The 24022-nt window shown below is 52.2% G+C and overlaps 2 protein-coding genes across 3 annotated transcripts in view; one reads left to right on the top strand and one right to left on the bottom strand.

The window, feature by feature from the left end:
* The window catches only part of jag1b (jagged canonical Notch ligand 1b), a 37747-nt gene extending 31115 nt beyond the window's left edge, over window positions 1-6632 (top strand). The window contains exons 19-26 of the mRNA XM_064317238.1: window positions 190-217; window positions 911-996; window positions 1731-1844; window positions 2696-2805; window positions 2898-3143; window positions 3842-3973; window positions 4310-4460; window positions 5616-6632. Of these exons, the coding sequence (XP_064173308.1) occupies window positions 190-217; window positions 911-996; window positions 1731-1844; window positions 2696-2805; window positions 2898-3143; window positions 3842-3973; window positions 4310-4460; window positions 5616-6085 (1337 nt within the window). The 3' untranslated portion in view covers window positions 6086-6632. The remainder of the gene's footprint in view (window positions 1-189; window positions 218-910; window positions 997-1730; window positions 1845-2695; window positions 2806-2897; window positions 3144-3841; window positions 3974-4309; window positions 4461-5615) is intronic.
* Window positions 6633-10069: 3437 nt separating this feature from the next.
* slx4ip (SLX4 interacting protein) overlaps window positions 10070-24022 on the bottom strand; it is a 31124-nt gene continuing 17171 nt past the window's right edge. The window contains exons 5-9 of one of the 2 annotated variants that reach the window (XM_064316904.1): window positions 19209-19286; window positions 18728-18837; window positions 11662-11759; window positions 10822-11566; window positions 10070-10275 (exon numbers count right to left, since the gene is read on the bottom strand). In XM_064316904.1, the coding sequence (XP_064172974.1) occupies window positions 10846-11566; window positions 11662-11759; window positions 18728-18837; window positions 19209-19286 (1007 nt within the window). In that variant the 3' untranslated portion in view covers window positions 10070-10275; window positions 10822-10845. Of the gene's footprint in view, window positions 11567-11661; window positions 11760-18727; window positions 18838-19208; window positions 19287-24022 lie in introns of both variants that reach the window. The other variant, XM_064316903.1, reaches the window with a different exon arrangement.

The following is a 24022-nucleotide window of genomic DNA, read 5'->3' as shown; positions in this document are numbered from 1 at the left end:
TTCCGATCGGGGAGCCTGGAAGCGATTTGGGCGCGGGGCGGCATCCCGGCCCTCGGCACCGTTAACGAGGCGGGGAGCAGGCGGGCGGCAGAGCCACCGGGCGCGTGCAAGCCCGGGCCTGTCGCCGTTCTCACACGCGGCCGCCTCGATGCACTCTCAACACAAAAAATGTTTTTCCTCTTTTTCCAGATACCAACGACTGCAATCCGCACCCCTGGTGAGTTTCTCCCGAGCTCCTTTCCCGATACCGGACGCAGAAACGAAGCCTGCATCCGCCCAGCGTCGCGCTTCTCGCTGACGGCGAAGCGACGTCGCGGCGATTCCGCTTTCTTCCTGACGCAACGCGGTCGCGTTCAAAGAAACGGAGGGGGTCACGCGGTCGGGTTGCCGAAATCCATTTCCCTTCGAGTGGAATGGAAGCGATTTAGAAACGCTTATTGTCTTGCCAGTTATTGTCCGCTGCACATGAGAAGCTGCTTTGTTGAGGGCTGGTTTGACAGGGATGACGTATTTTTGGCATGCGTTTCTCTATGGATGTTCACCGCAATTACGTTTGTTAGAATACTTTAAATATAAGGGTCCCGCACAATGTATATGAAATATTTATATTTAATATCCTTTCGCCTGTCCGACCCACCTTTCACAATAGTTGCGCTTTTTTTAAATGATTATAATACTTTACCCATTAGAAAATTGTTTTGTATCTGCCAGGATTTAGAGCACAATATAATTCATAATGCATGTGAATCACATGACTCGACACTGCAGCATCACATGTTTATAATGGGCCCGGTGGTGGTTTTGTCATTTCGCCGACTGTTTTTAAAAACGTCCTGTTTGGTGACCTGTGGGTGACCCCTTGGAGAGGCGGGGCCTAACGGTGTTCCTCCCGCCCCCCCCCTCCCCACAGCTACAACAGCGGGACGTGTGTGGACGGGGACAACTGGTACCGCTGCGAGTGCGCCCCCGGATTCGCCGGCCCCGACTGTCGAATAAGTGAGTGCCAGCCGTCCCGGCCCCGCCCCCGACCCCGCCCCCGGCCGCGCCCCCCACCCCGCGCTCACACCCCATTAAAAAATCCTCCGTGTCAGAAGCCCGGCGGCGAGGCTGGGGGGTCCTGGGACGCTGCGCTGACAGGGGCAGATAGGTGGTCTCTCTCCGTCCAATTAGGAGAGCTTTTGACCTCCAGCCGAGGAGATGGATGTCAGCTCCCATTTTCTGCGTTCAGATCCCCAGGGGAGAGTCTGTCAGTCGGCGCAGAGCTAATCGCTCATTGTTGCCAGCACTGATTAAAGGGATTTGTCGTCCCCCCCCCCTAACTCTTTCATGGCCACAGTTCTCTTGTCCTTAATTTATGTTTCGACGAAGCCCTGAATGTTTTCCCTGAAAGGGATTTTTTTTAACCGTGTTTTACCAGCTGGAAACCTTTCCTGAGTAGGACCTGTGAACCCCTGCAGTTGCAGTTGGGATCGCGGTCCTGAAAGCTCAGACACGACACAGAGCTCCACATTCTCATGTTCTCCAGAGGATTGTCGCTTGGTGTTGCGTGGGCAGATGTTGTTCGGATGTGATATGAAATGGCACGCCTTTTCTGTCTGGATCCGCATTCAGCTGTAAACTGTACTGTTTAAAGCGAGAGATGAGAGAGAGAGAGAGCACCATTCATCCCTCCATTTATAAAGGAGAAAGTCACAGTTGTAACTGGTGGCCAATGTTTTGTTTGTGCGCAGACATCAACGAGTGTCAGTCCTCGCCCTGTGCTGCCGGCTCCACCTGCGTGGACGAGATCAACGGATATCGCTGCCTGTGCCCGCCCGGCCGGGTAGGCCCCAGGTGTCAGGAAGGTGAGATCCTGTCTGCAGTCCATTCAGCCGAGTCTGTGGCTCCCTGCTGACATCACTTCCTCCCTGCTGATATCACATCCTCCCTGCTGACATCACTTCCTCCCTGCTGATATCACATCCTCCCTGTTGACATCACTTCCTCCCTGCTGATATCACTTCCTCCCTGTTGACATCACTCTCTCCCTGCTGATATCACTTCCTCCCTGCTGACATCACTTCCTCCCTGCTGATATCACATCCTCCCTGTTGACATCACTTCCTCCCTGCTGATATCACTTCCTCCCTGTTGACATCACTTCCTCCCTGCTGATATTTGACTCCCTTGGCCCCGAGGCCCCCCAGGCCTGCCACAGGGGTCGCACACAGCAGCCGTAATCCGTAATCCGTAATCTAAAGGTATTAAAATTGGCCAAGATGAAGATTAAGGCTGCAGCCGTGGCGTGGGAATCCTCGAAGGCCTCCCAAGAGGTGTGGCACAGCCGTGCTTTCTGGCGTCTCATGAGCCCATGACTTAACTCGTGGTCAGTTGACCTTTGACCCGGAAGGGCAACGGATTATAAACTTTGTGTGGTCTGCAGCTTTAAAACCTTTTTTTACTGGAGCAAATGCATCAAGTTGCACATCATCCCAGTGAGGCAGACATGTATGAGGGTACAGGCCGCAGTGCATTAAAAAGCAACAAGAAAGAAACAGGCAGGGAACCTCATAAATGCGCACCAGATGCCGCAGCTGAATGCAAAAAATGTCGTCACATTAGCTAACCGCCACGCTGCGCCCATGCCGTTGGGCCGCGGCGCGCGAGTCGAACCGTAAAAACCTTTTTGGAAAATCCCCCTGGTCTCGTCCCGCAGCCATGGGAACGCCCTGTTTCGCCAACGGCCGCGTCGCCCCCGAGGGAAGCCAGTGGGACGAGGACTGCAACGCCTGCCGGTGTCGCGGCGGGAAGGCCGCCTGCTCCAAGGTACGGGCGCCGCCGCCGTCCTCTCCCCCCCCGCCGCCGCTGAGCCGCGTGTCCCGACCGCGCGCGCTAACCGTCTTTCTTTGCGGTCGCAGATGCGGTGCGGTCCCAGGCCCTGCCGGGTCCCCGGTAAGGGGCGCGGGGAGTGCCCCGCCGGCCAGGCCTGCGTCCCCGTCGGGGAGGACCGCTGCTTCGTCAAGCCCTGCCCCGGGGCGGGGGAGTGCTGGCCCCCCGGCCCGGCCCCGCCCCCGGCCCCGCCTAAGTGTCGCCTGGCCCACGGCGCGGCGGAGCGCGACTGCGCCAACATCGCCTTCGCCTTCAACAAGGAGTCCCTTCCGCAGGTGAGTCGCCGCTCCGCCGCCGCAGTGGATTATGGGAACGGCGCCACGCCCCCTTCCTAAAGGCACGCGGCGACTGAGATCCGCCCTTTGAGCGGAGCTTTGCATCCAGCTCTCTCTCTCTCTCTCTCTCCCTCTCTGTCTCCCTCTCTCTCTCTCTCTCTCTCTCTCTCTCTGTCTCTCTGTCTCCCTCTCTCTCTCTCCCTCTCTCTCTCTGTCTCTCTCTCTCTCTCTCTCTCTCTCTCTCTCTCTCTCCTCTCTCTCTCTCTCTCTCTCTCTCTCTCAAGAGCCTTTCGCCCAACCCTTTCTGTTTTCTTTTAAAGAAAAAAAAAAGAAGAGAAAGAGAGGGAAAGAAAGGCTTGAGCCAGCTCTCTCCCAGGCTCCGTTCTCACAGAGCCTTGGGTGTTCCTCCAAACAAAAGCATTCCAGGCCCGCCAAGCCAGGCATGAGAATAACGAGAACCTGAACGTGTCACTGAGCCCTGCTGGACTAGAAAACGTCCTCCCTCCATAAATCTCACTTTTCTGCTTTAGCCGAGCCTTCGCCGTTTTGGACGTCGGACGAGCGACAAGGCGTCCAGGCCCGCGGTCTCTCTTTCCTGTCGGAGCAGATCGAAGCCAGCAGCTGGCCGCTCGGTGTGGACGATCGGGCAAAACACCCCCACCAACCGATTTCTCCGTGTGGCGTCGTTGTGATTTCAGGGTCTGACGGTGGAGCAGGTCTGCAGCGAGCTGAGGCGCCTGTGCGTGGCGAGGAACCTCTCGGCCGAGCACGCGCTCTCCGTGACCTGCGAGCCCTCGCCGACCGCCGGCGACGAGATCCACGTGGCCCTCGTACGTACCCGTCCGGCGCGCGGGCGCTCTTCCCCGAGACGGGGAGCAGACCCGCCTCTGATTGGTGCCTTTTTGTGGGAATGCTGGGATTTTATGTTTCTTGCGGTAGATTTTTTTGTTTGTTTTTTTTTTTGTTGTTTTTTTTTTCTGTTGTGGTTTTTTTTTTAAACTGTGGGCGAGGTCGCAGCCAAATGGATGAATGATGAACACGAGTCACCGCGGTGCCGGGCGTAGCCTGTTGCAGAGTGAATGCACGAGAAACAGCTCAGAAATGTAGCTTAAAAAATGCTTCTTTTAGAATAAAAAAAATTTGATTTAGCTTCTTTTGCATTTCAGTGGACGGAGGACGAGGTGTCAGGCCAGAGCCCCGTCAAAGAGCTGGCCGACCGGATCGTCGACCTGGTCAGCAAGCGCAGCGGGAACAGCACCGTCATCGCCGCCATCGCCGAAGTCCGGGTGCAGCGGCGGCAAAACCCCGGCAAAGCGGGTGAGGAGAGGTTTTTTTAATTTATTGTCGATTTTTTCAGCGTTTGAGACCAGTGTTCTGACTCCCCATTACGCTGAAGCTCTCGGGTGTGTTGAAGGCATGGCAGCGGACTGGTTAGCAGCCTGGATTGGCTCAGATCTGAGGGGGTCTTGCTAATGGCCTGTGACTGCCATTCATTTCAGCACCCCCTACACCTCAGCCAATAAGGAAGACTTTATCTCTTATAGGCAGTTTGGTTGCAGCCAAACATTAATACATAAGATAAAACACTCATAAATCACAATAATTTAAAATATAATTGAAATATAATTTACGATGCCGAACAGCTGTTAAAATATAAAAATATATTTAAGTAACACAATAATCACGGCACCATAGAAATCCAATACATGAATAAATAAATGCACAAATACCTAAAACATGGCTGTATAGACAGATGCCTGGTAAATGATGCATTAATGTTGAGACTGGTGTTAATTGTGTGTGTGTGTGTGTGTGTGCATGTGTGCACACTAGTGGGCGGTTGGTTGGGTCATGTGACTCTTCCTGTGCATTTTCCACATTTTTTCTCTGATCATTTGCTGGCATTACACCTCTCATTATTCAGACATCCACAAGAAAGAGGGAAATTTTCGCAAGCCGTGTACATTCTCGATGCATGTGGTACTCAGGCAAACATCTGTCAGTTTGAATTATTGTATATTCTCAACACATGTTCCACTGCTTTCAAGCCCAAACTGCTATCATCTTTTTGGGACTTTGCTAATACGCAGAACTTGGCAAGAGTGAACTTCTACAATCCAGAACTTTTAAAAACACAAACCCGCTTTAGTCTGAACTATTTCTGCTCTGTCTGTGAACAGCGTGAAATTTGCATGGGGATGTCGCTGGGGAAATAAACCCAAAGTGTGTGTCTGAACACACTGTACCAGACTGCAGTCTTCCTGGTGAACACCACTGACTTAGTGTTTGGTCTGTCCAGCTAATGAATTTTCCCACCTCACAATTAGCATGTCAGTTTGAAACTGTTATCATTTTGAGGCAAAAAGGCAGATAATTGTTCCTCAGTGTCACCTGAAGTGGACCCGGTTACGGTAATTGTGATTGGTTGAGTCAGCGTGGCTCGTTGCTGATTGGCTCCCTCCCTCCCTGCAGACTACCTGGTCCCGCTGCTCAGCTCCGTGTTCATCGTGCTGTGGATCCTGGCGGTGGGCTCCGCCTCCCTGTGGTGCGTGCGGCGGCGGCAGAAGCAGGGCGGCCACGCCAGCGCCGCGGCGACCGTGGCCGACGACAACACCACCAACAACGTGCGCGAGCAGCTCAACCAGATCAAGAACCCCATCGAGAAGCACGCGCTCGTCGCCGCCGCCCCCGCCAAGGACTACGAGGGCAAGAACTCCGTCAACGCCAAAATTAGGACGCACGCCTCCGAGGCGGAGGACGAGGAGGCGGAGAGGCGCCTCCAGAAAGGGCGCTTCGCCAAGCAGCCCGCCTACACCCTGGTAGACAGGGAGGACAAAACGGGGCAGACCGCGCCGGCCAAACACCAGAACTGGACTAACAAACAGGACAACAGAGACCTGGAAACGTCACAGAGCTTAAACAGGATGGAGTACATCGTATAGCATTCCCCCCGCCCCCCTCCCCCCAACACGCCTGTCCTGTCCTATTTGGTCGTATTTTCCGAGGTTATTACTTGCCTTAATATCCCTTTTTTGTTAATTTAAGTTTTGACAAGCTGGCCTTACACTGGCGGTGGTCGTTGCTGTTGGTTGGCTGGCTGGAACACCAAGCGCTGCATTTCACGTCTGTGCAAGGCTAGCATCGGCAGTCGCCCTGTCCTCCGCGTGCGTGAGCTGGCGACGCTCAGAGAGAACGAGCAAACTGAATTTCGCCTCTCTCCCTTTAAAGTCGTACGCGTTGCCAAGTCAACGTAACGGATCGCATTTGCGTGGTACCCTTGGTAAACTCAAAGCACTTTACAGTTGAAGGGGGAGGAGAATACCTTAGCCACCACCAATGTGTAGCGCCCATCTAAGGTGACGTACGGTAGCCATTTTGTGTCAGACGCTCACCACACATCAGCTGAGGTGGAGCGGGAGGGAGATACTGCAAGTCTTAAGCATTTTTTTTAAAAATGAAAACAAAATGGACCATATAGTTTATTATTTTCAGTTCATACGCAGGCTCTTTATGGTTAATGTACAGCTAGTTCTGTTTTAAAGTGTCCTCGCAGCTCCATGCCACAGCAACCATCAAAAAAGTTAATTTATTATTTTTTATTTCTTTTTGGGTTGGGTTGGGTCAGTGGCAGCAGTTGCTGCCAATATGAAGAATTTAAGTGTCAATCTAGAACATTGTGTAGATATGTACATTTTGTTTTAATTAATCACTGTGTATATTTGATTTATTAACTTAATAATCAAGAGCCTAAAATACCATTCCTTTTTATTTATGTATATTTGTCTAGATTTGAAGGTTTTGATAGCTTTGTAAGCTCACAGATTTGTTATTGATGCAAATATCATTTCATGTTCCAAAATTCCCAAAAGTGTTCTAGAAATAAATTTAATTTTTTAAGCAATAGGACGGGCATTTTCGTGCCTGAAAAAAAACGTTTGTACAATGTCAGGTATTTGAAAGTTACTGCAGCAAACCTTATTCTGCCAGGACCTTTTTTAAATAAGCCCTAAAGGCAGGTTGGAAAAAAAAAAAAAAATCGACTTTGGTTGTTAGTGAACGGAGTGGCGTACACTTGCCACAGAAAAAAAAAACTTTAAGGGAACAAAATCTTTTGTAGCTTCACGACTGCCTGTTTTTAAAAAAAAGGTGTAAAAAAAAAAGAAAGCAGAGTTTTTAAAGAAAGTGACGGCATCTGTATAGCACACCACTTATAGATTATTTGTTATTACTTTCTGCTTTTAATAGTGTAATATAATAAGCTAGACCATGAATACTTGAAGAGTAGGCGGGCCAACACTGTACTACCAGAATCAGACACACTGCCTTGCTTAAGACCCCCCTGCTTCTGCGACCCAACGTCTTTTAAGAAGGCTCTTAAAAGAATGTTATTTTCACTTTAATAACCCTATCAGACCATGGAGACATTTCATGTCCTTTTTGACTTTAGTGTTATGAACTTGAGAATGAATATTTTCATTTTGAGTTGTCGTTCCTGGCAATTTCTTTTCCTTTTTTTTTTTTTTTTTTTTGGAAAGTCATATTTATTAAATATTTTGTATGAAAAGAGGAACAAGTTTGAAGTGTATTTGTTCATGGAAGGTGGTCCTGATTTTGGTTGGGGGTGGGGGTGGGGGGAAGAAGTACGCCGTGAACAGACAGGCCGCTGACAGGCCAAACTCAGAAGGGGGAAACAGTAGTGACTTTGTCTGATCCAGACTCCTTTGTCCGGCAGAGGTTCATGCAAACATGTGAGAGCGCTTAGAGGAGCGGGTGCGCCGCCTGACCTGCGTGGGAACGGGTGCACCGCCTGACCAGCGTGGGAGCGGGTCCGTCGGCTCCACGGACAGCGTGAGGCCTCCTCAGCGCGTGTTTACACAACGGGCTCCATTTCAGTGAGCCCTGTGTGGAGGGGGGACCGCTAGCGCAGGGATAGCGCACGCTAGCGCAGGGATACCGCACACTAGCGCAGGGCTCCGGAGTATTTAACGGCGTTGGCCCGGCGCCCGATTCGGCGGCGTTTCTCTAGACGCCGTGACGCGTTTCTCGCTCGCTGTAGGGCCACGCCTTTTAGGAATCCTGTGTCTTCGGACGTAATTTCAGATAAGGATTTTTTTTCCTCCCTTGTTTACAAATATTATTCTGAACTGCGAGCGATGTGCTGAAGCGAGGACACCACGTGGATCGTGACTCAGCGACCGTGACCTCATTTTGCCGCTAGCGCCAGCGAGCCCTAGCGCAACCTGTTCTCCGCGAGCGCCGCTCGACGCGTTAGCGCCGCGACCTCGATCGCACAGCCGCGACCGGCGGCTGCCCTGCGCAGCCCTGGGGGTGCGGCCGAGGCTCCTGCTTCGTTGGGGGGTGGTGGGGTGGGGTTGGGTTGGGTTGGGTTGGGTTGGGGGGGGTCTGACCGTACTGAGCTGCCCGCGCCCCTGGAGCGCTGCGACATGTCCACACGCAGCCGGCTGCCGGCCCGTAGCGACTCTCCGCACAGGACGGGCGCATGTCTCGCCAACGACACGCGAGCGGGCGGGCGGGCGGGCGTACCACTGGGAGGAGCCAGCGCGGCGGTAACCCTGGCAACACAGCCGAGCCGCTTAGGAACCACTCAGTGTGGGCCTGGTGGTGCTGGGGAATCTGGCTGGCAGCGCTCAGCAGCTCCCTCACAGGCTGTGGAGCCCCAGCCAGGGGGGTGAGTCTGTGCAGAGACTAAAACAGCACGCTATCTCCACACGGTGGGTGTTGCAACGCCGCAGACGGTCCCAATAACCTGGCGGCCCGCCTCTGTTTTTGGATAAGGACTGTGTATTGACTGCGGAGGCGTCTGGTCGACGAGCGCGACAGATCCATTTTAGGATCATGTGGAACAGCCAGTGCTGGCATGCAGCGTTTTAGGGCAGGAGGTCAGTTCTCACTAACGCTGAAGGTTTTTTTTTTTCCCCCCATGAAGAAGCAATATTGTTTCGGTGACATCCTGTGACTGTGACTTTAATTTGGTCAGTGCACAGTGTGCAGGCTGTACAGGGGAGATATGTATGGCTCATTGAGAAAAGTTAATCTTCTGGCAAGTAAAAACAAGTGCTTCCCTAATTTGGCTATCCTTTTTTTTACGGTCTTGTATTCATGGGAAACAGCAGCTCTGTGCAGCTTCAGAAGGCCAGCTGTAGCCACGCTTTGAAATTGCATGAATGCAACCACCCCCCCCCCCAACCCCCCCCACACAACAGTCGCTCAATGCTCTTTGTCCGATGTCCCGCAAAGAAAGACTCCAGTGACACTAATGTCTTCATAGCTGTGTGTAGGCAGAGCCACAGGTGGCCTGACAGACCTCCTCCTGCAAAATGACTACAGCATGTTAATACATACTAGGGGTGCGCAGAGACGTCATTATCTGTATCTGTATCTGTATCTGTTCAACCATCAAAATTATCTGTCTGTGTATCTGTATTCGGATAGAAGACCGGAAGTGGGCGTGGTTTATACCGGAAGTCACGTTAAATCGGGCAAATGTTGTATTTTCTAACCTAATATTCATTGGCTCATGGAGAGACCGCGCTCGGCTAGCCGAGGTCTGGATCTACTTTGCCGGGCGAAAGAGCGTCACGGGACAGAGCGCGCTTTGTTCACGTCCCGTCTGAACGACAGCGTCGAGCGAACGTCCCCGCACAGGCAGGTTAGGGGGGGAAGAGCGTCTGACGAAAAGGACCAAAAAGCTCTGAGTAATCGGTCTGCTGCTCGCGCGCGCGCTGGTGGACAGGCGGTAATGATTAATGAACAATGCGCCGCTGTCCCGCGCTTCGGTCGCGCGGCGGTGACGCCATGGCGACAGTCGCTTCGGAGCTGGCCCTCGGGCGACGGATTCATCGCGCCGCTGGATCCCCGCGCGTTCGCGCCACGCTAGCTCGGCTCCATAAAGCACAAGGGGGCTCTTTATTGAGAGGGGAATAAAAGAATCTTTATTAAAGACACAATGTTGTTTATTGTAAAAATGCATTTAAGAAAAACGATGAAGCGATAAATCAACGCGGTTGGCTTTTATGAGTCATCGCTGTTGGGACGCCCTCTGCGTTTTTGGATGAGCCTGGAGCGGAGCAAAGCGTGGGCCTTCCACCTGGCTGTCCTGGTTCTGGGTGGTCTGCATAGCGGGCCACAGAGATGCCTGATCATAAATCGTTTGCTACACTGGTGCCCGGCTAGATCCTTTCCATTACAATGAGGACGTTCTGCTCAGCCCCAAATTCACCCTCACCACAATGTGAACTCAAAGGATCTGCAGGGATTTGGGCCTAAAATGGCTAAACATGCATTGCTGCTTTGAGGGACTAACACTTTGAGGGCTCAAAAACATACCATAGTCCATAAATTGTCTTTCATGAAATAGTCACAACAGCCATGTCTAAAAATAGTCAGAACTACAAAACTGCAGAATATTCACATCTGAATATTTGCAGACATTCATTCCTTTAAAATTTGTGAACTTTGTGGGTTTTTTAAATGCTTGATTTTTAAAATGCATTTTGTCAAATACCCTTTTCAATTTGGGGCTAATGTTGTAATGTTCTGGTGTGGGAGGGGGGGGAAGGGTCTTGTGGACAACGAACGATTGCGGAATAAAACAGCCGAATGTGTGAGTGCACCTGTGACTAGTGTGTACGTGTGAACATAAGCAGAGTAAACACACCATCAGGCACGCCTCCTCGTCGCCTCAGGTTTTTTTAATGCGCTTTAGCCTTGACTTCCTGGGCAGGTTCTCCGCCCCCCGCCCTGCGTCCGATGGCTTTATCTCGCTGTGCTGGCTGGACGCGTCCCCGTCGCTCCCTGCCTGACCGCCCTGGCTTGCCTGCGGTCCATTTCGCCGGAGGAGGGGTTTGGAGCTCGGTTTCTGCTGCGTAGGCCCCTGTCCCAGAGCGGGCCCCGGAACGGGCCCCGGAGAGGGTGGCGATCTGACAGCCAGCGGAGGCGATGTAGCGGGCGGCGATGAGGACTCGGCAGAGCGTGTTTTTGTTATGACCTGGCTGGGGGACGCTGGAGCCTGTCCAGAGCACGCTCTTTTGGCTCGCTGTCCCTCTTCCAGCAGCCTGGCCCTTCCCCCCCGGCCCTCGCCAAGTTCGGCCTGCGGCGGCTCTGCCAGCTCCCCGCCGGGGGCCCTGCAGCCCTGCCTCGGGGCCGGCCCAGGCCTCTCGCCCCGGGGCCCGTTCCGGATGGGCGCCCCCTCCGGCCGTGGAGCCCCTGCGGAGGTTTGGGCTCCGCTCCCTCCGTCCTCTCCCCCCATCTCGCCCTCCTCCGCCCCGTCCCCGAGCTCCTCGTTCGACGCTCCGCCCCCTGCTTCAGTTTCCATGGCAACGGAGAGGGGTGGCGCCCCCTGCTGGTCCCGCCCACCCGGGACCCGCGGGCAGGGATGGGCCTGGGCGCTCGCTTTTTTGGCTCTGTCAGAAAAGCAGAAAAGGGTTGGAGGGGAAATGCGATGTTTGTTTAACAACCATTATCCCTGCTCCCTGATGGAAAATGTGACAACACTCACATCTTTTGAAGGGTGATCCGTTTTGTTATTGCAGAGCTGTTTAATGGGTCTTGAGTTTCATGGTGGCCAGCAAAATATTCCGACTTGCTATGTTCCATCTTGAAAAACACAAATAACAACTGTGTAAGCACAACCTGTTATACTTGGCCTCCTGCTAAAACCATAAGGTCGGCACCAAACTACAAGTCAACACAAACACCGTACGCTAAATGGAATGACATGTTCATGGAACATCATGTGAGCATGTTGACACATTTTCTTAAGTCAAGATCAAGGATAACACATTAAAAATATAATTACAATAATAATTAAATAAACACCAAAATGATGTTGGCCACTGAGAACCCATGGAAAAACAGGATTCATTTTGCACTTAACAAGTGAAATTGCCAAGTAGGGAGACTTCAAAGCAGTGAAGCTTAGAGAGAGCTTTTTTGTGACCATCTGTTACATGGCAACGTCAAACAGTCATGTGGTTGTCCAATGTACCTTATTAAGCAGTTGTGGCAATGGTAGAAACCTGCACTCATTTCTACTTTTGGAAAAGGAAAAAGGCACGTTAGGAGAGAAAGGAAACGCTTAGCTGTTCCACAGCGGTTACTGCGGAGCGCTGCAGCGCATCGAGACCGAGGCCTGTGGTTCGATGTCTCGCTCTTCCATCTCCCTTCCATTCGAAGGCTGTTCCCGCGGCTCCGGCGGCGGCGCTAAGGCTAACGGCAGCACTAAGGCCAACGACAGCGAGGCTAACAGCAGTGAGGCAAATTAACAAGGCTCCTGGGCTCGGCAGGGACGGAGAGCACGCTAGCACGTTAGCGAGGCTCCTGGGCCTGGCAGGGACGGAGAGCACGCTAGCACGTTAGCGAGGCTCCTGGGCCTGGCAGGGACGGAGAGCACGCTAGCAGGTTAGCGAGGCTAGCCGCGCAGCTGGAGCAGCGGGGAAATGAATAACTCTTGAGTAAACCTATGCGCCTCATAAAACTGCTCGGGAACCCCGGTGTTGAGTCTGTTTTCCGAGACGGTAGATAAATCACTTATCACCTCCGTTAAAAGCAGCAGACCTTCTGAGGCATAGTGGCTCATTAACAGGTTTGCTACATAGAGGAGCCCTGATGCTTATGCCTTCTAATACTAATGCAGTACTGTTGTACAGAAGATTTTCACATCGTTTCCCCAAAATGAAGCCTAAACAAACCTGTCTGTATACATTTTAAAATATTTTCATTTAGGCTACATCGAAAAGCAAACAATCAATAAAGTAACTACAATGCATGAGAAGTCCCGAAACTATAACGCAACGGTTTGTCCGTTTTTAAAGATTTTAAAAAGAAAGAGGTTTTTCCATCGGGTGAGGGCTACCTGTGAGCCGGAAATGCGGCTTGGAGAAACGAACAAAGAGGACGGAGGAATAAAGAAAATAGAAAAAGGAAAAAAAAAATCCAGCACATTGTTTCACTGGCAAACCGGTCCGAGGGAAGGCCTTTGAAAGCTTCGCCTTTGTGTGAGAACGAGAGCGCATTCATTTCTGTGTGGGGTCCTGTTGTCTTGGGTTTGAGCGTGGTCGGGGGCCTGTCTCGCCCCCCCCCCTCCCAAAAGAGGGCCTGGGTTCTTTCCAGGAGGTGTACAAACCCCACACCAAACAATGAGCGACTTGTGAGCGAGGAGTGGGCGGAATCCTGTTCTGATTTTACGGGCCCTTCAGAACCCCCGTACGTTAAAACGTTCGATTAAACGGCCCGAACGACGGCGGCGGTGAAAACGCGACCGCTTGGCTCGGCCAGGCCGCGGGGGGGGGGGGGGGGGGCTCGCGTCGGGAGTCTGCAGCGGCCCGGATCTCTCTCTCCGCTCACCACACCCTGGGAGGAGAGGAGTGTATTTTGAAAAGTGAATAATTAAGACGGGAGGGGAGGAGGAGGGAGGGAGGGAGGGGGAGGGGGGGGGGGGGCGGGGAGCATGACTCAGGCTCTGAGAACTCTGTGGGAACGCCGGAGTCTGAGCTCCGGTGGAATGCCGTAAACTCCCCGGGGCGGGGCGAAGCCCACGCTGGCCGGGGACGGGCCGTAAATAAGGCAGGACGGGCCCGGCTGCTGCAGCTCCGCCCGCTCCGGCCCGGACGCTTCCGTACGGGGGGGGACCCCTTCGCCCCGTCCCGCAGCTGTTTAAAGAGCGCCCCCTGTATGCCCGCAGGCTGGCACTCCCCGTCTCTTTACAGTCTCAAACCGTAGAGACTGTCATCCATCATGAAAGAAAACTTTTTTGTTTTTTTTAAGAATAAAGGGGTAGACGTACTTGACATTCTTAATCTGTGGCAGCCATGCAATGGCATACATTCCCAAAATGTGCCTCTGGTTTCAAAATCATGCGAGAAAGCTAGCCTGAGATAATTTAGACAAGGATTTAGCCAGGCACTTTTTAAACATTTTCCCATTCAAATATGTAACATGGGTTTCTTCGAAAGGAAGAAAAGATGTTTCTCTGTGCTCAGTAGTCAGTAATATGTCGAATGAACAACTGACAAATCAAGAGTCTGGACTACAGATCTGGAATAAAGTCTGTGAATACAGTGGTCAGGGGTGCCGGTAGCTGGACCCGTGGGAACACTTTACTTGATATAAAACTGTCATCCCCTTTACTGGTAAATGTTATAACAGTAACATCATAGCATTCACCAATAAAAGTATTTTACGTCATTTGACATAAACTGACATCATGTTATGCCATCATATGACAATTGTCTCACTGAGCCCTTGGAGAAAGTTTGGCAGGCCGGCCACTCCTGCAAGATTCACCACCGTTCCAAGTGTTCTCCATTTGAAGATAATGGCTCTCACTGTGGTTCGGTGGAGACCCAGAGCCTTAGAAATGGCTTTGTAACCCTTCCCAGACTGATATTCCATTCTGATCTGTTCTGGACTTTCCTTTGACTGAGGCATAGTGTGCTTGTAGAAACTTTGTGGTGACTACTTCACTCTGATAGTAAGGTCCAAAAGGAGTGAAGCTTAAGTTTAGATTCAACAGGGCTGGCTACAATCGAGCCTGACTGTTTTTAGCTAAAGCTAATTATCAATTAGATTTGATTAGCTGGTTGATTGAGTTACTAAGTGGGCAATCACATTTTTTCACATGGGTGATATTGGTGTTTGAAGCATTTTTTTAATTAAATCATTTTTAAAAAGCGACTTGTGTTTACTCAGTTTACCTAGGTATTACATTTTGTCTAACGATCTGAAACCAATTCAGTGTGTGACAAATATGCAATAATATAGGAAATAAGGAAGTGGGCAACTTCCTCTACAAACCACTCCCTCATTGCCCATCTTACGCCGTGGTCTGAAGACTCATATCTTCAGACTATACCTGGAATAACTATCACCACTCCGCAGATCATTTCTGTCACTTAAATTCCCCTCTTTCATGCTACACATGTATCTCTTGTGCCACTCATGTTACATGTACCTCCATCCAGCACTTATTGTGCCTTGTGTCACTGTCTTGATGTTGTAGCTTGTAATGCCTCCTAGTTTGACTTAGCATGTTCACTGTGTGAACTTGACGCAATGTGTTCGTGGCTATGAATAACTGTACGAAATGAGTATTGTACCTTATCGGACCCGTGTTTTGTAGTTGTTCCAATGACCTTTGGTATGCACCTATTGTACGTCGCTTTGGATAAAAGCGTCTGCCAAACAAATGTAGTGGAATGTAATGTAAATAAATACAGTTTCATGGCTCTGCATGTTTAAAGTCATTCATGTCACACTATGCATGACCTCTATAAAGAGCTCGTCAACAGAAACACAGAGACAGGTAGGAACAAGAAAGGCACTAAATCCCACAACAGGCCTGTCAGAACTCTTTTATCAGTTCTTAATTGGCACTCTGAACACAGCCAATAATTCCTGATGTCTCAGCTAATGTTTTCCAGAGCTTCTGTTGTTTTAATTTATATGTAAGGTCGGGTTTTTTTTTTTTTTCTTCTTCCTTGGCAAACAAAAGATCGGCTTTGTCTCGAAAGCGCCTCGGGGTGAACTGTTGCTTAGCAGTGCAGTCGCTCAAAACACCGTCGGGTCCACGGGCCACATCAAAGCACGCAAAAATAACGTTCCGCCGCATGAATGTGAGAACGCGGAGGAGGCGACGGCGGCCGCCGGCTCAGATACGCTGCGTCGCGCGGCTGCGATAGATGAGCCGCTGAAGATAGCGCGTCGGGCTGACCTCTCCTTCCCCGGAAGCGGCTCCGCGCCGCGACGCGCTCGAAACAGGTTAGCGTGAATATCCAGCCGCGTTCGGCGCTCACCCGCGATTGTGCCGCCTCCCTAACTGTCACGGAACAGAGTGCGGTCTGCCCTTTTTTTACTCGCCGGCTCGGTGCTTTCTCAACGCGAGGGAGCTAACAGGTAACCCATGGTGCTTCAGTAGCGGTAAGGCTTGTAATACCTGCCAACAAATTCTATGCATACCTCCGCCATTCAGACTGCGCTAACAATACAGGCCAAAAAATGAAGGAAAGGAGAGTTTATGTAAAATGTATGAGGGCCGGTAAGAGGAAAGGACAGCTTCAGTGCAGACGTGGTGATTCAAAGCACACACACACACAGCACTTATATTATGGGAAAAGGAGGTGGTGAATGCTAGCAAGACTACCTGTTAGCCTTTACCTGGACCCTTTGACCAAAAGTGCCCCCCCCCCCCCGAAAGTGAAACCACCCCCCCTCCCTTTACCTCTCCACTGTGAGAGTGGGTGCAGGCACCGCAAAGAGGGGGTCACCATCACGTGGAAAAAACAGCTGAGGCGAGCGCATTTCAGACTGTTCCAAAACACGCTCCACGTGCCTGACGTGATCCTGAGGGGGGGTGGGGGGGGGCGTTTCTCTTATATCCTTTTGCTGGATGCGGTTTGTCTCAGCGAAAGATTAAACAGTGAAAGTAAAAAGTTCACATGTTGGTACTGGAAACAATTATTTCAGTTTAGGTTTTTTTTAACATTGTTGTTCTTACTTTTTTCACCGCATTTTAAATTTTGTTTGTGTCTTTCGAGTTATTCGCCAGCCTCCTCGCTCCCCGTGGGCCGTCTGCACCGTTTTCTAAACAACACAAATAAAGGACCGCGTCTCCCAAAGTTCCCCGTAACGCAGACCGCACCGCGAGATGCGGCTGACGTCCGTCTCTGCCGTCTACGGGAAGGAGGCGTCCGCAAGCTAGCGGGAAAGCGACGCTCGTCAGCGACTGGAAAAGACGCCGGAACGCCGCCGTCTGCGAAGCACGACCTCTGACCCCTCGGGAGGCGGAGGGACAGGAACGCAGGGCGGAAGGCGCGGCCGCGGAGAGGTCCGACTGCGCAGGACTGCGCGAGCTGCGAAACGGCGGCCGCAGATTCACCCCGAGGCCGAGAGGCGAGGCGTCAGCGGCGTGAGCCGTCGCTAACCGACTGACCGCTCGCAGACCCCCACCATGGCCTCACGCCGCGCCGTTTCTCCATCGGCTGTGCCGAGGAAACACGCGGCGTCCATTTTGGCTCTTGTTCCTCGTCGAGATCGGATGTTGTGACAAATCGGAGCGAAGCGAAACGAGGTGAACAGCGGACCCTCTCCGCCACGTCGGAGACTCCCGCTCGCTCGCTCGCTCTCGCTCTCTCCTCACAAAAACCGCCGGAGGCGTTAAGCCAGCTAGAGGGCTAGCCGCAGACCCGAAACCACCCCTACACCCCCCCCCAAACCCCCCCCCCTCCGCCCGGCGCACACAAAACACCAAAGCCACATCCCGAGCCGGGGAGGTGAAGGACAGGCTGGAAAACGAGCCACGCTACGATGTGAACTTTTCACTGAGCGCGCTCCATCGCTCTCGCGCGCCACGGCTGTCAGCGGGAGACGCGCCGGCGACGGTTACGGGACAGACGAGAAGGTCGGCCCCCGCGTCCCCGACCAGACGCTCCGTTTCCCAGGGGCGCTCTGTTTCCCAGGGGTGCTCTGTTTCCCAGGGTGCTGAAGGGCGCCGCAGTGCTCTGTTCCAGGTGCTCTGTTTCCAGAGCTGAGGGTGCTCTGTCCAAGGGGCCTGTTCCAGGTGCTCTGTTCCTGCCGCTGCCTGTTCCAGGTTCTAGAGAGCGCGCGCGCTGTGGAAACAGGCCAAACCCACTTCATCTGCACGCACGTCTGTCGGCTTCTGATCTTCCCGCCAGCTCAAACATCACCTGGCAGCGTGACGCACGCCCGTTAGAATATTCGCACGAGTCTCCACCCTCCTGTGGCTCCGCCCCCCCATCTGCGTCCCCCCCCCCCCCGGTCTCTGTCCCACCCGGCCGCCTGTGCTCACACGTGAGTCAGCCCGAATGAGCCTGAATGGATAACTGTCCTTTGTTTGTCACTTTGTTCATCACACAATAAAATGTCATAAAAGCAGGAAGGAACATAACTGGTCTGGACTACTTGATTCTTTAAAAAACAATCGTTTTTTTTTTTTTTCATTCTTTGTATTCTTACATATTGCTGTGTTTCATTTTTAACTGAAGCTTAATGTCTGCACTGCTGCCATCTTGGCCAGGTCTTGAATGACTTCCTGGCTAATCAAAAAAAATAATTATATACAATTGTGGTTTGAAATAGTTCTCATATTAAATAATAGCTCTCATTAATAAAACTTTAATATTACCCTCTGTCTTTTCACTCATCACCCTGATCTCAGCACATACGTTGCACAAGTTGTTGCAAAATATCCTGTCGTTTTACACCAAGATTTGACAAGTTTTTATAGTTATTTGGTCCGAGCTTGTTTCGGGGATGACCCCTCCCCTCAGAGCAGACCCACAGGACTGGCCTGAGAGAGAAACGGTGAAGGTCTGAAGTGTTCCCATGCGCGTAAAGCCTGTTCTGCACACAGGGGAACGGGGGGCGCGGGGGTCCAGGGCCGGCCCGCGTGAACACGGTCGAGGCGTGAACCCGAGCAGGGTTTGGCGGTTTGGCGGTGGCGGCGGCGGCGGCGGTGGCGCTCTGTGAGAACGCTCGCGACCCTCCCGCTCGGGTTCGGTCGAGGCGCTGCTGGGAGAGGAAGCGGGGAAACGTAAACAGTCCCTCACCGCGGTCAGGTCGGCCTCTTCTCCTCCTCCTCCTCCTCCTCCCCCCCGCTCCGCCGCGTCCGCTGGAACGCTCGCGCACACAACCAGCCGCTCGGGAAACACACGCAACTCTGCGGAGAGGAGAGACGCAATCATCGTCGCGGCGACCGCAAGCACGGGCTACCCACAGTGCACCCGGGCGGCACCGCTCCCGCGAGCGTGACAGCGCGCGAGCCGCGGCTCAGCTCCACGCCTTCCGCGCCAGGGAAAGTTTAACCGTGTGTCGCAGTCAGCAGATCTGCGTAAACGTCTGCTCTGTGCCCATTTACCGATGCTCCCGGATGCCTGCTTCCCAGGGCAGACGGTTACAGGCTGTGAGTTCAAGAGTGCTGTAGTAAATGCTTTATTCCCGCGCGCCAAGCGCGTTTTGCGTCGGGGCTGTTCGGACGCGTGGGCGAAGGCGCGAGACCCGCGGTCGCCGTGGCGACGGCCGCGCACGTACCTCCCCGACGCCGCGGCCCGACGCACCGCAGGTTGACGTGGCGCTTCATGAAGTAGGCCGCCAGACGGATGCGCTCTCCTGCCAATCAAAACAGAGAGAGAGAGAAAAGAGAATGGAGTGAGAGAACGGGGGGGGGGGAGTGCTTCTTAATGAATAACATTGCGCAGAGAGACCGTGAGGCAGATACAAGCACATTCAGACCCCCGTCACGTGACTACGGAAGGACGCAAGAATGCAAACAAGCTGCAGAGCGCCAGAGCGTTTCGGTGAGTCTGCATGTCCGTGTCCAGCACTCGTAAACACCACGCTAAATCTCTGGGGATAAAACGACCCAGGTGTGCGAGGTCCTAAAATAAAAGTGGGCGTGACTTTCTAAAGCAGTCAGGAAAAAAAAAGTTGGAAAAAATTAATTGCTGATGAAAGAACAACATCGGTCCCCCCCCCCCCTTCATGGCTTCGCGGTCTCCCGAGCGTCAGGCTCTGCCTGGCAGCTCCGCGTTCCCGTAGCAGCGGCGGCTGGCGAGAACATTCAGTTCGCGGAGCGCGTGACCTCATCCCCCTTTCGCCCAGGCTGGCGCCGATCGGCGGTTACGATCTGTTCTCGTCCGTGATTACTGTGGGAAAGTGCATCTTTACCAAAATGGCGACGCCGGAAGCACTAGCTGAAACACAGCACAACGTGCATTCGTTCTGTCTCTGTACGATAACCACACGAAGCTGAGTTCACCTGTTCATTCCGATTATGTCCCGTTCCACACCACAAGACCATGGAGCATTCATGAGTAAAAAGTGAGATTATGTTTTCTTTTTTCTTAGCATCATGTTCAACATCAATAGAAGAGGATATTTTTGAATTTTAATAATCATGTGATTATACCAGGTGGCAGAGATGGCGCAGTATACTCTCAGGCACTAATGCAGGGGTGCACAACTCCGGTCCTGGACGGCCGGTCCACATGCTGGTTTTTGTTCCAACCAGTCACCTCAGTTTTAGTTCTCTGACAGCTCTGTAATCTACGCTGATTCGCTCCTGTACTTGAGCAAAGTAAAATCTTTAGGACGCACTTGCAGTCTGCGGCTGTAGCTGGTGCTTGTACACACGTCAGATCAAGATATGATTGACCTAATTAAGTAATTAAGAGCTGAAGTTGGCGCAAAATCCTGAAACGGATCAGTCCTTGTTGTGCACCCCTGCACTAATGTTACGCACATACAGTAATGTGTTATAAAAGAAGCTGGCCAAAAGAAAGGGCGGGGCACGAGACTATCGTCGAGCGATGCGAGACGACAGGCACGTCCTCTTTTCCTAGAAGTCAGAAATTTGTTGGCGGAACGGGGTTGTGTCCTCCGCGGTCAGAAAGTTCCAGAAACAAATCGGGCCGCGTGACGAGCGTGACGAGCGTTGCGGACCGGACCAGACGGCTCGTCTGTGCGACGGCGAGACTCGGGGGCCGGCGTCCAAACCCTGGAAAGCGCAGCGCGGTCGATTCCGCCGCTCCGTCTGGAAAGGTCGCCCCGCGGCCTCCGCGAAACGGGCTCGGGGCGCTCGCTCGCCCGCCGCCGCGAAACGCTAGCGCGCTGCCGCTAGTCTGCGCTCCAGACCGACGCTGAGGCTTCTGGGCTGAAGCACAAGAGCGTGCGCTAAACACACGGGCAGCTTCCGTTTTTAAACGCACTCCATCACAGAGAGAGAGAGGGCTGTCGGCCTTCAGTAGAGCATGCGACAAGTGTAACTGGGAAAGGGCTTAGGAATATTCAAAAGGGAGGTGTGAAGGAGGTTAAGCTGTCTTGGAGGTTAGGATGAAGGAGACGTGCACCGTTACGCGTCAGATGTTCGGCCTTTCTACAGTCTATGGATGGAGCCTGTGGAGGCTAGCGGTCAGACGAGGGGGTGGGGGGGGTTGGGTGCGCTACGTCTTACGCCCAAGTACCACGATACGGGCTGAAAGGGGAACGCGGTCAGCAAAAACCCAGGGAACTCTGGGAAAAAAAGATGAGCTGAAGTTTAGAACTTGCTGGGAAAGACCGGAGTCATTATTTCATTGTTCCCATTATGGCGGTTTTAGCGCCCACAAGGCTAACAACGGGAACAGAAGCCTCTTCAGGGTTAAGAAAACAAAACAAAAAAAAAAAACTTTTAATATAAAACGCAAATCATGTGACGTGACGGATGGACGCTGATCTATTCAGCGTTTCACGCCGGCGGATGCCTTCAGGTCGGAGAATTTGGATTTGCATTTGCCCCTTTGTCTCTCGGTGAACCCAGCCCACGGGGCAGCTGGCTCTCACCGCCGCCCGCTCCGCTCGCTTCTGAGCGCCTTCCGTTCAGCCCACCGGCCCCGAAGAACGTCCCGCGTCCGCGGAGCTCGGAAATATTCGCCTTCTCCTCCCCTCGCGCTTCGACCGTGCCAGTTCCCAGGACAAGGCTAGCCTGCGGGCGGGGGGATGGGGTGGGAGCGGGGGAGGGGGAGAGGGAGGGGAGGGGAGGGGAGGGTAGGGGAGGGAGGCACGTCTGGACTCTGGCGTTGGGAACCGCTAAGCTGCACGCTGAGACATCAGCTGTTTTCCAGACCTTAAAATGCCCTGTGCAGCCGGGGCTGCTGCTGGCTCGGGCGCTCCGCGCTGGGCTGCAGAGCGCTGCGCTCAGTTTGTCAGTCTGGGAAAAGAGCGCGTCTGTTTGTTGCTGCAGCGGTTTTAAAACCAGACTGACCGCCGTTCAGATGCTGGAACGGAGACAGAACTTCGGAATTCAGTGCTTCCGGACCAGGAAGCTGCGCTACGTAGCGTTAAAGGGAGAGCTCACTTTCTGTGGGCTTCTGACATTATTTCACTTTCGGTGTATGTCCTTGATTGGCCCTTGATTGGTTTTTGTGTGCGGCGATGGACATTTTACATATCAACAGAAGTATCTGATGACCTGCTGGTTTTATAATGGCTGGCACAGGGGCATTGCGGGGTTCGTGGTCTAAAGCAAGAAAATACACTTCAAGTAACTGCAAAAAGCAGTTTGCACAGAGAAATTAAGTTTCTAGAGGCTGCAGATATGAATACATTGGGCCTCATTCACAAAATCCTTCTTAAATTATTCTTACTTTTGTTCTTAATAATGTTCCTGTGAAAAACCAATATGGGATTCATGACACAGGTGCAGACCTTTGTTTTTGTGCATATCCCAGGTGCGTGAGATGATGAATGCTGGCTGTTTGTAAATTTTATGCGCAATCCTGTTCATGTGATTAGCACAAGGAAACAGCCATGAACAAATACAGATAAGGGAAAAAAAAGATGAATGCTGAAATGCTCTTACACAGTTTACGATCAAATGTAATCGTACGCATGTTTTTTGTGAAAGAGGCCCATTAATTCTGCACTGTCAGGTCAGAATTATGAACACAAAGATCCGTTTTATACCGTATCACGCCCTTCCTCAGCACAACAGCATCAGGCCGCACGGTCCATAGAGCACAGTTCAAACTGCAAACAAGATTAAATGTCATTTTTCCGGAGAACAGTCAGGTAATACACACACACAGAAGCTCTAGAGCTGCAGCATCCCTGCACAGACTGGTTTAGTGTTAGCTGAAGTGTATCCTCCCCCCCCCTTAACGTTCCATATCAGCTATGCCAGCAGGTCGTCAGAAACGTCTGTAAACACCTGAAATATCCTCCCCCACACGAAAACGGTCTGGGCCCATTTAAAGCATACACTAAAACTACTTAAAGGAAATGAACTGTCCCTTTAAGTATGCGACAGCACGCTCAGGCCTATAAGCAAACAAAGCCATGCTACAGCTACAGCTACAGCTACAGCTACGCGTGGAGGGGAAACTGAGAGAGAGCAGTAAACGGTGCAGTCTCAGCTGTGATAATTAGTCTCGGATACGTGTTACACACCCCTGCCCTAGCATACAATGCCATTCATTGGTACACGTGCTCTGGAAAGGGGGCGGGGGCGGGGGCGGGGGCGGGGGGGCTGGGTCTCGACTTGAATCCTCTCCAGCTTCGGTATAATTTGGCACAAGTCCTGGCTCTCGGAGAAGACGGAGCCAGACTGCATGGCCAATCGGTTTTCACCGCTTTCCCTGGACAACGGCTGCAATAAAAACGTGAAAACGAAAATAAAGGAAAAAAAAAAATCGAGAAGGCAGAGAAACGGAAGGGACTCCGAGGTGAAGGACCGAAAGGCCCCTTCCCTCTCGCGTCGCGGACGGGCTCGTCCCGTTCCGGTCCGTTCCCCCTATTCGCGAAAAACATTCCGGTTCCCATGGTGACATGGATTCCATTATTTGTTTCCTTATTTGCTATTTAATGAAGAAGAAAAAAAAGGATAAACATATATCCACGAGATATATGTCAGAGTCAATATTTGCCACTGAAGAGGTGCAGTTAATATTGGCTCGAGATCAGAAATATGAGTCTGCAGTTTTCGTCAGGTTCTCCCCTCCAGCCATTGCGCAACCTTGCCCGCCGGTGAAAGGCTGTGGCTACCGTGTGAATTCTGGGATTTCCTGCGGTGGAAGAGACGGTTCATTCCGGGTTTGTTCGGCTCATTTGAAAATGGTCTCGACAACAGCTTCGGGAAATATGGAGATTCCTTTCACAGATGTGATATCGGACCGGTGACACTGCTATTAATGACCAAATGCCAGTTTTTTTAAAAATCACTTTTTTCTTCCGTTTTCCTGTGCTCACCCGTTTGCAGAGACTTTTAAAGACTTCTTTAAAGACCCGGCTTTTTTCATTCACTCTGCCAATTTCAAATAAAACAACCACCTCCTAACATCTAACTTCTATAAAACCTGCTGACTGAACAC

The sequence above is a fragment of the Anguilla rostrata genome, chromosome 18 (assembly GCF_018555375.3).
Source record: "Anguilla rostrata isolate EN2019 chromosome 18, ASM1855537v3, whole genome shotgun sequence".
Taxonomy (NCBI): Eukaryota; Metazoa; Chordata; class Actinopteri; order Anguilliformes; family Anguillidae; genus Anguilla; species Anguilla rostrata.
Note: the sequence above shows the minus strand (reverse complement) of the source record. Positions and strands in the feature narration are given on the sequence as shown.